The sequence below is a fragment of the Cibotium barometz genome, chromosome 23, assembly GCF_041138505.1.
Source record: "Cibotium barometz isolate CiBa-2024 chromosome 23, ASM4113850v1, whole genome shotgun sequence".
Lineage (NCBI taxonomy): Eukaryota > Viridiplantae > Streptophyta > Polypodiopsida > Cyatheales > Cibotiaceae > Cibotium > Cibotium barometz.
Window position 1 is genome coordinate 35,377,123 of NC_141068.1, and position 12,973 is coordinate 35,390,095.

Here is a 12,973-nt window from a genome sequence, read left to right on the forward strand (position 1 = left end):
AGAAGCATTCAGCCCAGTGTTCTCCAGCGTTTCTCCTCCAGGAAGCTTTGGGAGCAGCATAGCCAGCCAACGCATCAGCATTCAGCAACCAGTCCATCATATTCAGCATACAGTCCATCATCTTCAGCAAACGCATCCATCTCCTCAGCGTTTCCTTCCCAGGTAACAGGAGTACATCTGCGTTTCAGCATTCCATCAGCATTGCTTCAGTCCCAAAGCCATCCCTTCAGTGTTTCCTTCCCAGGAGACAAGGGAAAGACAGTGGGACAGCAGTACATTTAGCATATCAACATATTCAGCAGTATAGATCCATTTGGATCTCATTGTAACCGCATTCATCATCTAATATAGCTGCATTGCATTGACACATATTTGTCTATCTCCTAAACATCATTAAGTGCAGTTTAGTTAGACTAAGGTTGTGATTACTACGGTCCAAGACCTCTACATGTCACAAAGGAGGCTTCAATTTGTAGATTTGTGACTCCCATAAATGAAAATGGATAGAGAAGCCTATGATGACAAGTGGAGTGACACGAGCTGATGTGACAAGTGTGGGGCCACTTGTCTCACTTCGATCCACTTTTAACAAGTGTGAGGTCACTTGTCTCACTTTGATCCACTTTCTTGCCATATGTCCCAATCTGAAAGATGGGTCCTTCTATAAACTTTATCTCTAAAAGTATCCCAATTGGTAGTCCATTTGTCATAGGTACTTTGGAAACTCTTGGTATTTGCTCAATTCTAGACGTAACGACGAACAAAATTCCCTTAGAGTCGGGCCAAAAATAGCAACTCGCGTAAATTTTAGGAGTGTGATCCTTTGTATTCCAGGATAATCCCCCATTCACAAAGCTTGTACTTTCCAAATATTTAGATGTCTTGGAGTTAATCAGGCTCTTTTCATATTGAGAAATGTCCAGGTTGGTGACATTCTCCCTAGCTTCGTAAAAGTTGTTCGAACATTAAGCGTCAAGCCATATATCCAAGATATAATCATTTCTATTAAGCGGGCGAGACGAGATAGTCTCATAAATCTGATATGCCTAAAAGAATCCATGTCGCAAATAAATGGGCAAGACTAAATAAGTCTCCATTATTATACCGATATCAAAATCATGTCCCAAATAAGTGGGAGAGACAAAACAGTCCCATAAGTCCAGATATCATAATCATGTAATGGGTGAGACAAAACAGTCCCATAAGTCTAGATATCATAATCATGTCCCGGTGAGACAAAACAGTCCCATAAGTTCAAATATCATAATCATGTCCCAAATAAATAGGCGAGACAACAGTCCCATAAGTCCAGATATCGTATCTCTCTATCCATGCTCCAAGAGTATATCCAAACAAAATAAGTTTTGGTGTCGTATCCACTAACTCAAAGGAGCAATCTCTCATTCCCCAATCCCTAGTGTCACGTCAAACGCATGCTACTCTCCACTGGCTTCCATGCTTACACCTGCAAACACTAGGCCGAGAAATAGAAGACTGTTTGACCGTGCTTGCCTGCACACTAGGGCGGCTCGGTCATTAATACCGAGATTCACTAAGGATCGGGCTAGGGAACAGCAGGAGCTGCCCAAACCCCCTCGATGCAATGATGCGGTACTGAAGGGCTCAAAGTGAATAGAGACTGGAAGCTGGCTAAACGAATGGCGCATCTATATACGGCAATTTTATGTTTGTTTCAGTTATTTTCTCCGGATGCAAGACTCGAACTTGCGACCCATGGGCACGCGGATGTCTTGATTTGAGCACAGACGTCAAGTCCCCAGCCTAACAGATTCCAGTTTATTGACACTTGGCATAGACATAGTTCCTTGGCAACAAGGTGTCAGTCCACATGACCCTTGGCGTAGACATAAGTCCCTTGGTTGGTAGGCGTCATGTTTATTTTACCACTTGCACTCTGTGTTGGTACTCTGACCACACACCACACCTTGGAGGAGAGGTGGGCTCAGCTGGGTAACATAAGATAAGAATCATTCACATGCATAGATATCCTGGTGCTCCATAAATATTTCTGCTACACATACTTTATAGGCATTTCGGCCAGTGAGAACTCTCTAGAGAAAATCCTTGATCCATGAGGTAACCATGAGTTCCATAAGTCCAATGTATCCCAAATATAGGGAGCCAAAAACATAATCCATCCCAATAAAGGGAGCCATAAGCAATGTTTCCGTGAAACCATCTCAAGGCAAACAACAACACGCTATTCTCCTTGTACAGGCATACAAGGGTTAGTGAACAGCAAAAGCACTTCATAATAAGTAGCAAAAGCACTAACTTTGCAAACTCAAAGTATACTTAGCTTTTCTTTTCGAGGTTTGATCCTGTGATGTGAGGGTTATGAACCCACCATGCCAGCCAAAAGATATTTCCTCATATCAGTTGCCTTTGAACTTGATAATAAGATCCATAAATGAGGCATAAATAGCCAATTCCATATAGAAAAGAATATAGGCAATAAAGCCAATTCCATAATTCCAAAATAGATTCTAAGAATCCATAAATCAGATTGACTTTTGCACATGTCGTGATGCATGACTGCTCCCATAAGTGGATAGGCCGGGTGTATTTAACTACACTAATAGGTAGTGTTTATACCTCAATACGGTTGTCTTCACACAAGAGTGTGAAAAAGCCAATGCCCTAATACCAATGTAACTTCCGGAGGGCCCGGGGGTTCGTGTCACATGCGGAAGCTTTGGGAGTCTTCTTTCAGCCCTAAACACCTTCGTGGAACAACCTGAAGCAAGAGATGGAGAGAGAGCTGAGTTTTAGTATATTCATTTAGTACAAAAAGGTGTACATCATGGCAAACCTTGTGATGCTCCTCAAAAGGTGGTAAACACCTAATCTATGCCTATTCTAATGACTCAATCCACTAGGGACTGAATTAATGTTAAGGACCCATGCGATTGCTATAAATAGCACCTGGAAACATTTGTGGACTGGCCGACTTGCTGTCGGCCATATCCTTGGACACAAATATTCCCATACAGTCGACACCTTGTGATAAGCTCCTCCTATGTTGGCCGACAGGGATTGGTCCCACCACAAAGTCTTCCATGCCCATGCTAGCTGCACAAGCTCTTGTTTTTGGTTACAAAACTTGTTCTTTATCCTTGCCCTTAAAGGATCAGCCCCTAGAAATGAGCATGCACATGACATCCCCCTCTGCTAAACTTGATGACGGGATTCCAACTTCTATTCTTGGATGACTGTCATTATCCCTTTGTCTCTTCTTGGACTCCCAAACTTGTCATCTTTCCCTTCCTGGCAACCTTTTCACTGAAAACCTTGCCTGGTCTCCAATTCCAACTCCAAATCTGATGAAGATCTATGCAACTGTTTCATCTTGTCCCCTAGCCCTTCATGCCCTGCCCCTGAACACTGTCTGTGGTCTTCTATTCTTTAGTATTGAGTCTGGCACTCACTCCACCCCTTGGAGGATCATCCTCTCTTGGAACCGTTGCTTGAATGGCTTTCTTGGTATGCCCCAAGTGGCACCCGACTCACAGGAATGCCATTTCCCTTGGGTCTTGTGGAACACCACCAACCAACCTCCTCAGAACTTCTTCCATGTCTTGTGTTACTCTCCTTGGACTGTGCACCTTTATCTGGGGCTGAATCAGTGTTTAGCCTTGTTGAGCCTGATGCTCTAATATACCAATGTAACATGTGGAAGCTTGGTGGATGGAATCGATAACTTCAATGTTCATAATTCAACAATCTTTCGCGACAAAGATAACACACAACATAGAGAGGGAGAGAGAGAAGAAAGATATATTAACGTTTGCGAAAGGCCAAAGTGGCCTATGAGACTAAAACATAGTACACAGCCGATGGTGTCTCATCAAAAGGAAGACAAAAAGGACTAAAAAAGTCTTAAAACAGTCCTAAACAGCTATGAAAGGAAAATACTCCTATTGAGGTACAACAAAAGTGTATAATATCTACAACTAGCATAAGATTGGTGTAATTTGCTCATCTCAGTCTCTCTCTCATGGGGTGCTGTAAGATAGAGAAACTAAAGTGGCAGGGCAGTTGTCTCCTGTGGCGGGTGATGATGGTTCTAATCCACCGGTGATGTAACTTGGTTGAACACAATGCTAATCAATACACTAAGATTTGATGGACACATGCTCAATACAAGAAGTAATTTGCTGAATTGACAAGAGGCACACAATGAGCCGGAACGGCCAACCCCTTCCTCAAATAAAGTATATTGATCTTGGGAGAATCAAGTACATAGTGTCATGGGCATTTCTGACCAGATTTCCATACCAATGCATATGAATACAGTATTGCAAACAAGTGGTTGTCGATGTATACTTGCAACTCACACTACCCTCCCAAGTGCCCATGTTCCCTACCATCTGCTCTCTATTGTTCCACCAACACAAGTCCTTGGAGTGATGAGATCTTCGATTTGTCGCATTTCGTCGCGACAAAAGTCTTCAAGAGGATAAAGGGAACCCTGGGAAAGCTTCCCCTATGGTTCAACTTGAGAAAGGAGGGCTGAAATTAGGGTTTTTAGCAAAAATACCAAAAATTACAGCAATAAAGAGGGCTGTTTTGCTGAATTTCAGTCATTGGGAGTGTGTAGGAGAGTGATTAGCACTCGGAAACTCTCTTGGAAGCTTGAGAAACACCTTAGCAAGCTTGGATATGGAGTTGGGAAGAAGAAAGTGCAGAAAATGCAGCCCAATATGGAGGCACCAATATCTAGAGAGAGAAGGAGTGAGGTGGTGAGTTGTCCAGTGTAGGTGGCAAGTGTCACGTGCACACCATTCAGGTGTATAGTGACATGGCATCATTTTAGCATCATAAACATCATCAAGATTTATCAGGCATTTTATGGACATTTAAAGGAATGTTTTCAGCATGTACCACATGGTATGAGTTGGATTCAGCATGGTAGCATCACATTAGCCATATAGACCAGCATTTGGGGCTTGTGGAGGCAGCCGACAGCGTGTATACATCAGCCGACCAGCGTTTGTACCATTTTATGACATTTATGGTATTTTATCCCAGTCGTGGGCTTTTTGCATCTGGCCGACCAGCACCTGTTCCCTCATATAAATAGAAGCGCATCATCACATCTTAGAACAGAGCATTCAGCAAAGTGTTCTCTAGCGTTTCTCCTCCAGGAAGCCTTGGGAGCAGCATATTCAGCCACGCATCAACATTCAGTCCATCATATTCAGCAAACGCATCTATCTCCTCAGCGTTTCCTTCCCAGGTAACAGGAGAACATCTGTGTTTTCAGCATCACATCAGCATTGCATCAGTCCCAAAGCCATCCCTTCAGCGTTTCCTTTCCAGGAGACAAGGGAAAGACAATGGGACAGCAGTACATTCAGCATATCAGTATATTCAGCATATAGGCAGCATATTTAGCATCATAGATCTATTCAGATCTCATTGTAACTGCATTCATCATCTAATATAGCTGCATTGCATTCAGTGTTGCATAGAAACGCGTTTCATACAGTTTCAAAACGTACGAAACGTTTCGTACAGTATGAAACGCGTTTCATACATCATGCAGTTTTTAAAAACCTTAAAAAACGTTTCCTTTCGTGAATCGTACGGCGCAGTTCATTCACGCTTCCCAGTGGCGGCCGCCTGTGAGTTTGCCGATTTGTGTGCCATCCTTCGATTCCTTCCATCGCTTGTGTCGGCCCCCTGCTCCTTGGTGTCCTTGGGCCTTGTGGAGGTCTTCCAAAGGGGTAATGTCATGTTTTGCTTTAAGTTGGTTTTCTCTGCACAACTCACAAAGCAGCACACTTTTTTCTCTTCCATCAATATTTATGGCATATCTTCCACGGTCCACCCTTGCTCTATTGAGATTAGTTTATGTTATGTGTCGCACTTGCAGGGCCAACAATCTGCATTTATCCCCGCCTTGTAGGATGCCTCGAACAGGTGATTCTCTTTGGAACAATGTCACCTTCGAGTCTAGATATGGTGGCTCAGGCTCCGGAAAGTGGAAATGCAACTTTTGTGCTGATAAGCACCATGGCAGTGTCACCAGGTTGAAGGCACATTTGTCACAAACAAAGGGTTTCGGCATTGGGCCATGTAAGCATGTGCCACAAGAAATCTATGATAGCCTCAAGGCTTGGAAGGCCATGCAGCTAGGTATCCCCCTTGAGGATATCCCCAATCTGGGAGAGCCTGAAGCACGTCAAAGTGTCTCCAAGAGGACTCGCAGTATCAGAGAGGAAGATACCAGTGGTGGTGAGGTTGCAGGTGGTGTTGCAGGTGGTTCTAGCTTGGCACCTCGAGCCAAAAGAACTAGTCTTCCAGTGTTCAAGAAAGGACATGTGCAGGCAGGGATGCAAAAGGCTGCCATGAAAGAGGCAACGAGGGAGTTGATGAAGTTGTTTATTCAATGTGGATTATCCTTCCACATTGTCAGGACTCCTCGATGGAAGAAGGCAATGAGAGCTATCTCCCGCATTGGGTGTGAGTGGGATGGCCCCTCCTACGAGACATTGCGCACTACTGAGCTTCGCAAGGAGCAATTGGCTGTGGAGATGGAGATGGAGCCTCTCAAGGCCACTTGGGCAAAGTATGGTTGTACTTTGCTTTGTGATGGATGGATAGATGCGCGGAAGAGAAATGTGTACAACATTCTTGTGTCCTCCTGCAAAGGCACAATGTTCATTCGTGCCGTAGATGCATCGGTGCCAGGGATAGTGGTTACAGGGGAGTTCATTATGTCCCACATGCGCCAGGCAATCAATGAAATTGGGCCTGATAACATTGTGTAGGTGATCACGGACAATGGGTCCAATTGTGTATCCATGGGCAGGATGTTAGAGGAGGAGTTCCCCAAGATTTTGTGGACACCTTGTGCAGCACACAGCCTTGACTTGATGATTGAGGATGTGGGGAAGCTTGATTGGGTGAGCCATGTATTTTCAGCTGCATCTACCATGGTGAACTTTGTCACAAAGAGGCCAAAGGTTTTGAGCATGTACCGGGCCAATAGTGATCTTGAGCTTCTAAAGCCCTCCAAAACTCGGTTTGCATATATGTTTATTGTGGTGGAGAGACTAGTGAGAGTGCGACATGGCTTATTACGCACTGTTGTGTGTCGTGAATGGACAGCATGGGAGGACAAGGATGAGCCCAAGTCTGTAGCATTCTCTCGTATGGTCATGAGAGATACTTGGTGGCAGGATGCAGAGGGACTTGTGAAGGCACTTCAGCCCATGTATAGTGTCCTTCGGCTCACAGACATGGAGGGAAGTACCATTGGGCTTTATGAGTTCATGGACAGAATTGGTGAAGCTCTCAATGATTTCACTACCTTGTCGCGTGACAGGTGCTCACCCTTGGGCTTTAACTTTAGTCTTTGAGTTATTTTATAAATCTTGATCTCTTATGTATGTCACATGTTACATGTAGAGTTCAAGATATTAAGGAGATCTGGAATCGATGTTGGGATTGGTTTCATAGGCCAATCCATGCTGTTGCTCACATTTTGCATCCCCTTTGGATGAATGAGGAGCAATACCTCAATGAGGAGCTAGAGTCAGGATGGATCGAGTACATTACCAAGTTGGTGGGAGTGGGAGGTGATATACAGCTGATGAGAAAGCTCGAGGATGAGCTTCTTATTTACCGCAACGGTAGCCATATGTTTGGGCAAGCTACTGCATTGCTCAGGGGGACACAGTTGGAGCCAGTGTCTTGGTGGGAGAAATACGGTATTGGGACACCCAACTTGGTAAGGTTTCTTGATTCTTGAATCTTGTATCTTTGTCTCGTGAGTCCTACTCTTTCAAAATCTACATTCAATTGCTACTCTCTTTTTGACTCTAACTTAACATTCTTTTTTGTACAATGTAGAGACGGATTGCATTGAGAGTTCTCTCCCAGGATTGCAGTTCAGGGCCTTGTGAGAGAAACTGGAGTACATGGGCTCTTTTTCACACGAAAAAGAGAAATAGACTCTCCTCAGCACAATTGGAGAGGCTTGTCTTTTGTCATTGCAATCTCCGATTGCTAGAACAAAAGGGTCATCCCATTGAGCCTCGCCAAGTGAATCCAGATAAGATTGATATCATGAAGTGCAAGGAGATTCCCGACATTCCTCAGGAGGAGAGAGACATCTATTCTATGCTCTATGAGGAGATCATGGCTCCAGCTCGCACTACACGATCTTCTCGAGAGGCTAGTACTAGTGGTGCACCTGCATCTCTAGAGGATGAGGCCTTTGAGGACTCGGCTACCGGCAGTGACCTTGAGAGTGAGGCTGCAGAGGCAGAAGATGCAGATGAGGATGAGCATGAGGATGCAGATAGTAGCTAGCAGCTGCCAGTATCATTTTATTTGGACATGTTATTTAGTTTGAACTTTGAACATGTTATTTATTTTGATCTTGGATTTTGAGTCATGCACATCACCCACGTGGTGATGCTTTTGATTTTTGTTTAGTCATCAGTGATCACCCACGTGATTTGTGATATCATCATATCTTACATGTATTTTGTTTTTATTGAAATGAATTCAATGTGGTCTCTTATAAGTTATGTCAACAGTTTTTTCTTTTGTATATTTCAAGTAAAAAATATACATGTTTTTTCTGTTTTGTATGAAACCTTTTTGTACCCGTTTCTTACCTTTTATGAAACGTTTCAAAACGTATGAAACCCGTTTCATACCTGCCGTTTCTGAAACGCCTGGCAACTATGGTTGCATTGACACATATTTGTCTATCTCTTAAACATCATTAAGTGTAATTTAGTTAGACTAAGGTTGTGATTACTATGGTCGAAGACCCTTACATGTCACATTGGTATTAGATTCAGATTGTCCACACACACCGTATCCTAGCGTGGGAAGACGTCTCCCCCGAAGGAGACCTCGTTCTTCCGCCTACAGCAGACACCATAGCTCTTCTTAGAGCTCAGAACCAGCTGCTCATGGAGCGTCTCCAACTCTTGGAGGCAGCAGCACGTCCTTCTACACCTCCACCAGCACCCGACTACATCTCCCTCTTCTTTCAGATGGAACAACAAAGGAGAGAGGACGAGGCCCGAAGGAAAAGAGAAAAAGAAGAAAGACGGGACTATGAGGAAGCCCAACGCAGGATCGACGAAGATCTTACATGTCACATTGGTATCAGAGCGTTACAGGGTAACCAGCCTTAGATCATGTTCATTCCATCAGTCATTCAGTCAGACATCATGGTAATCGCTTCCGCACAGTTAAACCCAGTTCTCAAAATCTTGCAGGCCACCCATAGGGATTTTCCCTTAGGTATGAATTAGTAACCCATCCATCTGCATTCTTGCACAGCATATAGGGTTGCACATGGCTTGCATAACAGTCATCTTAGCAGTCAGTCGTGCATCTGCAAGGCATACATGTTTACCCATGAACTCTCTGGGAAAGAATGACATTCATCATCAAAGGAGGACATAAGTTTTGGGCTTCAACTGGCAGCAGCAGGGGGTTTCTCTTCCACAGAAGACGGAAGTTGGCTCCAACATCGCCTCAGGAGGTTCAGAGCTTCAGGAACGACGGAGATGGTAGGTGAAAGGTTTCCACAGGCAGGTCAAGGGTGACTCAGGTATTTCCAAGCAGTCTTAGCAGCATTTGCCATTCAGTTCCCGCAGTACATAGAGTCTTGGCTCAAAGGATTTCAGTCCTGCAGACGACCTCAGTCCCGGCAGAAGCAGAAGACAGAAGGGGCAGTGGTTCGGAGGAGAAGGATCCCCAGAAGAGTCGAAGTTGCCAGGTATACCACCCAGCAACAGTTTAGCAGCGGGGAATGTCACGTGCACACCATTCAGGTGTACAGTGACATGGCATCATTTTAGCATCATAAACCTCATCAGGATTTATCAGGCATTTTATGGACATTTAAAGGAATGTTTTCAGCATGTACCACATGGTATGAGTTGGATTCAGCATGGTAGCATCACATTAGCCATATAGACCAGCATTTGGGGCTTGTGGAGGCAGCCGAGAGCGTGTATACATCAGCCGACCAGCGTTTGTACCATTTTATGACATCTATGGTATTTTATCCCAGTCGTGGGCTTTTTGCATCTGGCCGACCAGCACCTGTTCCCTCATATAAACAGAAGCACATCATCACATCTTAGAACAGAGCATTCAGCAAAGTGTTCTCCAGCGTTTCTCCTCCAGGAAGCCTTGGGAGCAGCATATTCAGCCACGCATCAGCATTCAGTCCATCATATTCAGCAAACGCATCTATCTCCTCAGCGTTTCCTTCCCAGGTAACAGGAGAACATCTGTGTTTTCAGCATCACATCAGCATTGCATCAGTCCCAAAGCCATCCCTTCAGCGTTTCCTTTCCAGGAGACAAGGGAAAGACAGTGGGACAGCAGAACAGAACATTCAGCATATCAGTATATTCAGCATATAGGCAGCATATTCAGCATCATAGATTTATTCAGATCTCATTGTAACCACATTCATCATCTAATATAGGTGCATTGCATTGACACATATTTGTCTATCTCTTAAACATCATTAAGTGCAGTTTAGTTAGACTAAGGTTGTGATTACTACGGTCAAAGACCCTTACATGTCATAGCAAGTAGGTGCTTTGTGGAGCAAGCTAGAGTGGACACATGGCTGGTTACTCCCTTTGTACAAAGGGGATAAGGTTTGGGCGGTGGACATTGGGTTTTGTCCACCTCGGGACGTCAGTGTGTGTGAACACCGGGCTGGTCATAATTTATAAGTGAGTTTTGGTCGCCCAAAACTTAATGAAGTGTGTACACACTCACTTATAAATTAGTGCTAACTCCTAAGGCTAGGTCTATGACCAATACTTACCACCTGTCACATGCCACATAACCATGTCAGCAGACAGTTTCATAGGCACGGTTAGTGGGCGGGCGTCCCCTTACCTGGAACTACACATTGGTCAAGCAAGCATGAAAACAACATGCAATTTCAATTGCAAGCAAGAACATAAAGATGCTATGCAATGCAACATTGGTATGGACAATCCCCGTTCATGAGACTACCAAAATAGACGTGCTCCAGGCAAGTACACGAAGTACCAGACCCAATGGAACACCAATCCACCAAGCATTTCCGGGCATGTACACAGAGGCACAAGTTCCAACGGAAAGCCAAGTCCACAGTATCACATGAGTGGCATCAATCCTCGGCATGTACAACTGCCATGGACACCAGTCCAATGTACATACATGATGAGCAAGCACGGGTGGACCAATTGGGTGGTCAAATGGTGACAGGTGATGAAGCGGTCGTGGACGAGGTCCTGGTAAGCGTGGGTGTCTACAATCGAGGCAGTAAAGAAAGTAGAGGTGGTAGGGCGGGACTCCTGTGGATGTGGTATGGACGGCTGCTGAGGGATATGGTAGAGGCTCTTTGCATGTGTGCCATGTGTGTGGATCCTCAATCGGGGTGCGAGAGCGAGGCTCTCTCATCCTGCGCCATGCAGTGGCTGCATCTCTGCTCATGAGTAGGTGGTATATATCCCAGTACTGTGCCTCATATGCACGCCTCTTACGGCGTATGAGGGTCCTCATTTGTCGGCTCGCCTGTCTCTGTGTAATGGTCCCCAGTGCTCTCTGGGCACGGAGGTGTCTATATAGCTCTCTGCACTCATCATCAGACCACCGATTTTGGGGCATGCTCCCAGATCTATTTGGTTGTGCAATGTGTGTATGATGGGGGAAGCTGCGGGTGGCCGTATGTAGTAGAGATGACAGCTGGGTGGTGAGTGTGTCTAGAGGTGACAGGGGATCCATCTGGAGTAGCCCGTCATATACATGATGCTCATATATGTCTGCCAAGTCATGGGTGAAGTAGAAAGTTGTATGCGATGCCTGTGTGGGCTGTGTGGGTGCTGGTGTGGAGCTCGCCAGTGATAGTAAGAGGTACGTGTGATCCGCACCAATAGGATAGGGGGGTATGGTGAAAGATGTCACTACCTGTGTGGTCTCCATGGACCCCATGATGTAGTCCACTGTGCTAACCCCCCTTGATCGTGGAAAGCATGTTAGTGCTCTTGAATCCTACCACTGTCTCATCCCGTTATAAATAACGAGATGGTGTTTGGCCCTCAGCTCAAGTAAGTGATGACCATATCTGGTGTTATCCGGCCCCATGTCCTCTGACACCCTGCAAGCTCCCGTGTCCTCCACCTCTAGTGTGTGCATCACCTTGGGGTGCTCGAAATCATAAATGTCGCAGTGTCGGCTTTGTGTCCGTGCATTGAAGTCCCCCATAAGGAGGACTTCCCCCAGGTTGGAGTAGTGTATGATATCATCTGAAAGGGCTGCATATGGTGACTCTCCCAATGGCCCTGTGTCCTCCTCCTCCCCTCTACTTTCCTCCTCTGCTGTCATGGCATATCTCGATCCTCTAGGAGAGAAGTAGCATAGAGCAATGTATAACACCCTGTCTGTCGAGAGAGAGAGAGAGAGATTAATCTTTTGGGTAATTTGAAAGGGCCATAATACCTGTTGGGAAGCTTAGGAGTAGCACCCTCCTTGCCAGGTCTTTTACGAAGTTTGGCCTTATCAAATTTCAGCAATATCCAATCTCCTTCTTTGAGATCCATGTGTAGTCTATGCTTATCAACAGCCTTTTTATGCTTTTCTTGGGACTTTTGAATGGCTGTCGGTACTTTGGCAAAAGCATCCCGCAGATCACGTACATATTCATCTGTTGGAAAGATTTCATCTTTTGTATTCAAAATGGGAGGCAAGTCTACTTTGCCATACATAACCTCAAATGGTGCTTTGCCTGTAGAGGAGTGTACGGTATTATTGTAGGCAAATTCTACCAATGGTAGAAACTTCTCCCGCATGCTCTTTTTCTCGGCAACATAGCATTTAAGCAAATCAAGTATGGCTGAATTTGCAGCTTCACTCTGTCCTTCTGTCTCAGGGTGAAAAACTGACGAGAAGCTAAGTTTTGTGCCCA

The 12,973-nt window shown here is 45.0% G+C and overlaps 1 protein-coding gene across 1 annotated transcript; it reads left to right on the top strand.

Annotated features, from left to right (window-relative positions):
* Positions 1–7,621: 7,621 nt before the first annotated feature.
* On the top strand, positions 7,622–8,363 carry LOC147625892 (uncharacterized). The gene is made up of 2 exons (XM_086817752.1): positions 7,622–7,759; positions 7,882–8,363. Exons 1-2 carry the CDS (start codon positions 7,622–7,624, stop codon positions 8,341–8,343), a joined length of 600 nt encoding a protein of 199 aa, XP_086673878.1. The 3' UTR covers positions 8,344–8,363.
* Positions 8,364–12,973: the final 4,610 nt, after the last annotated feature.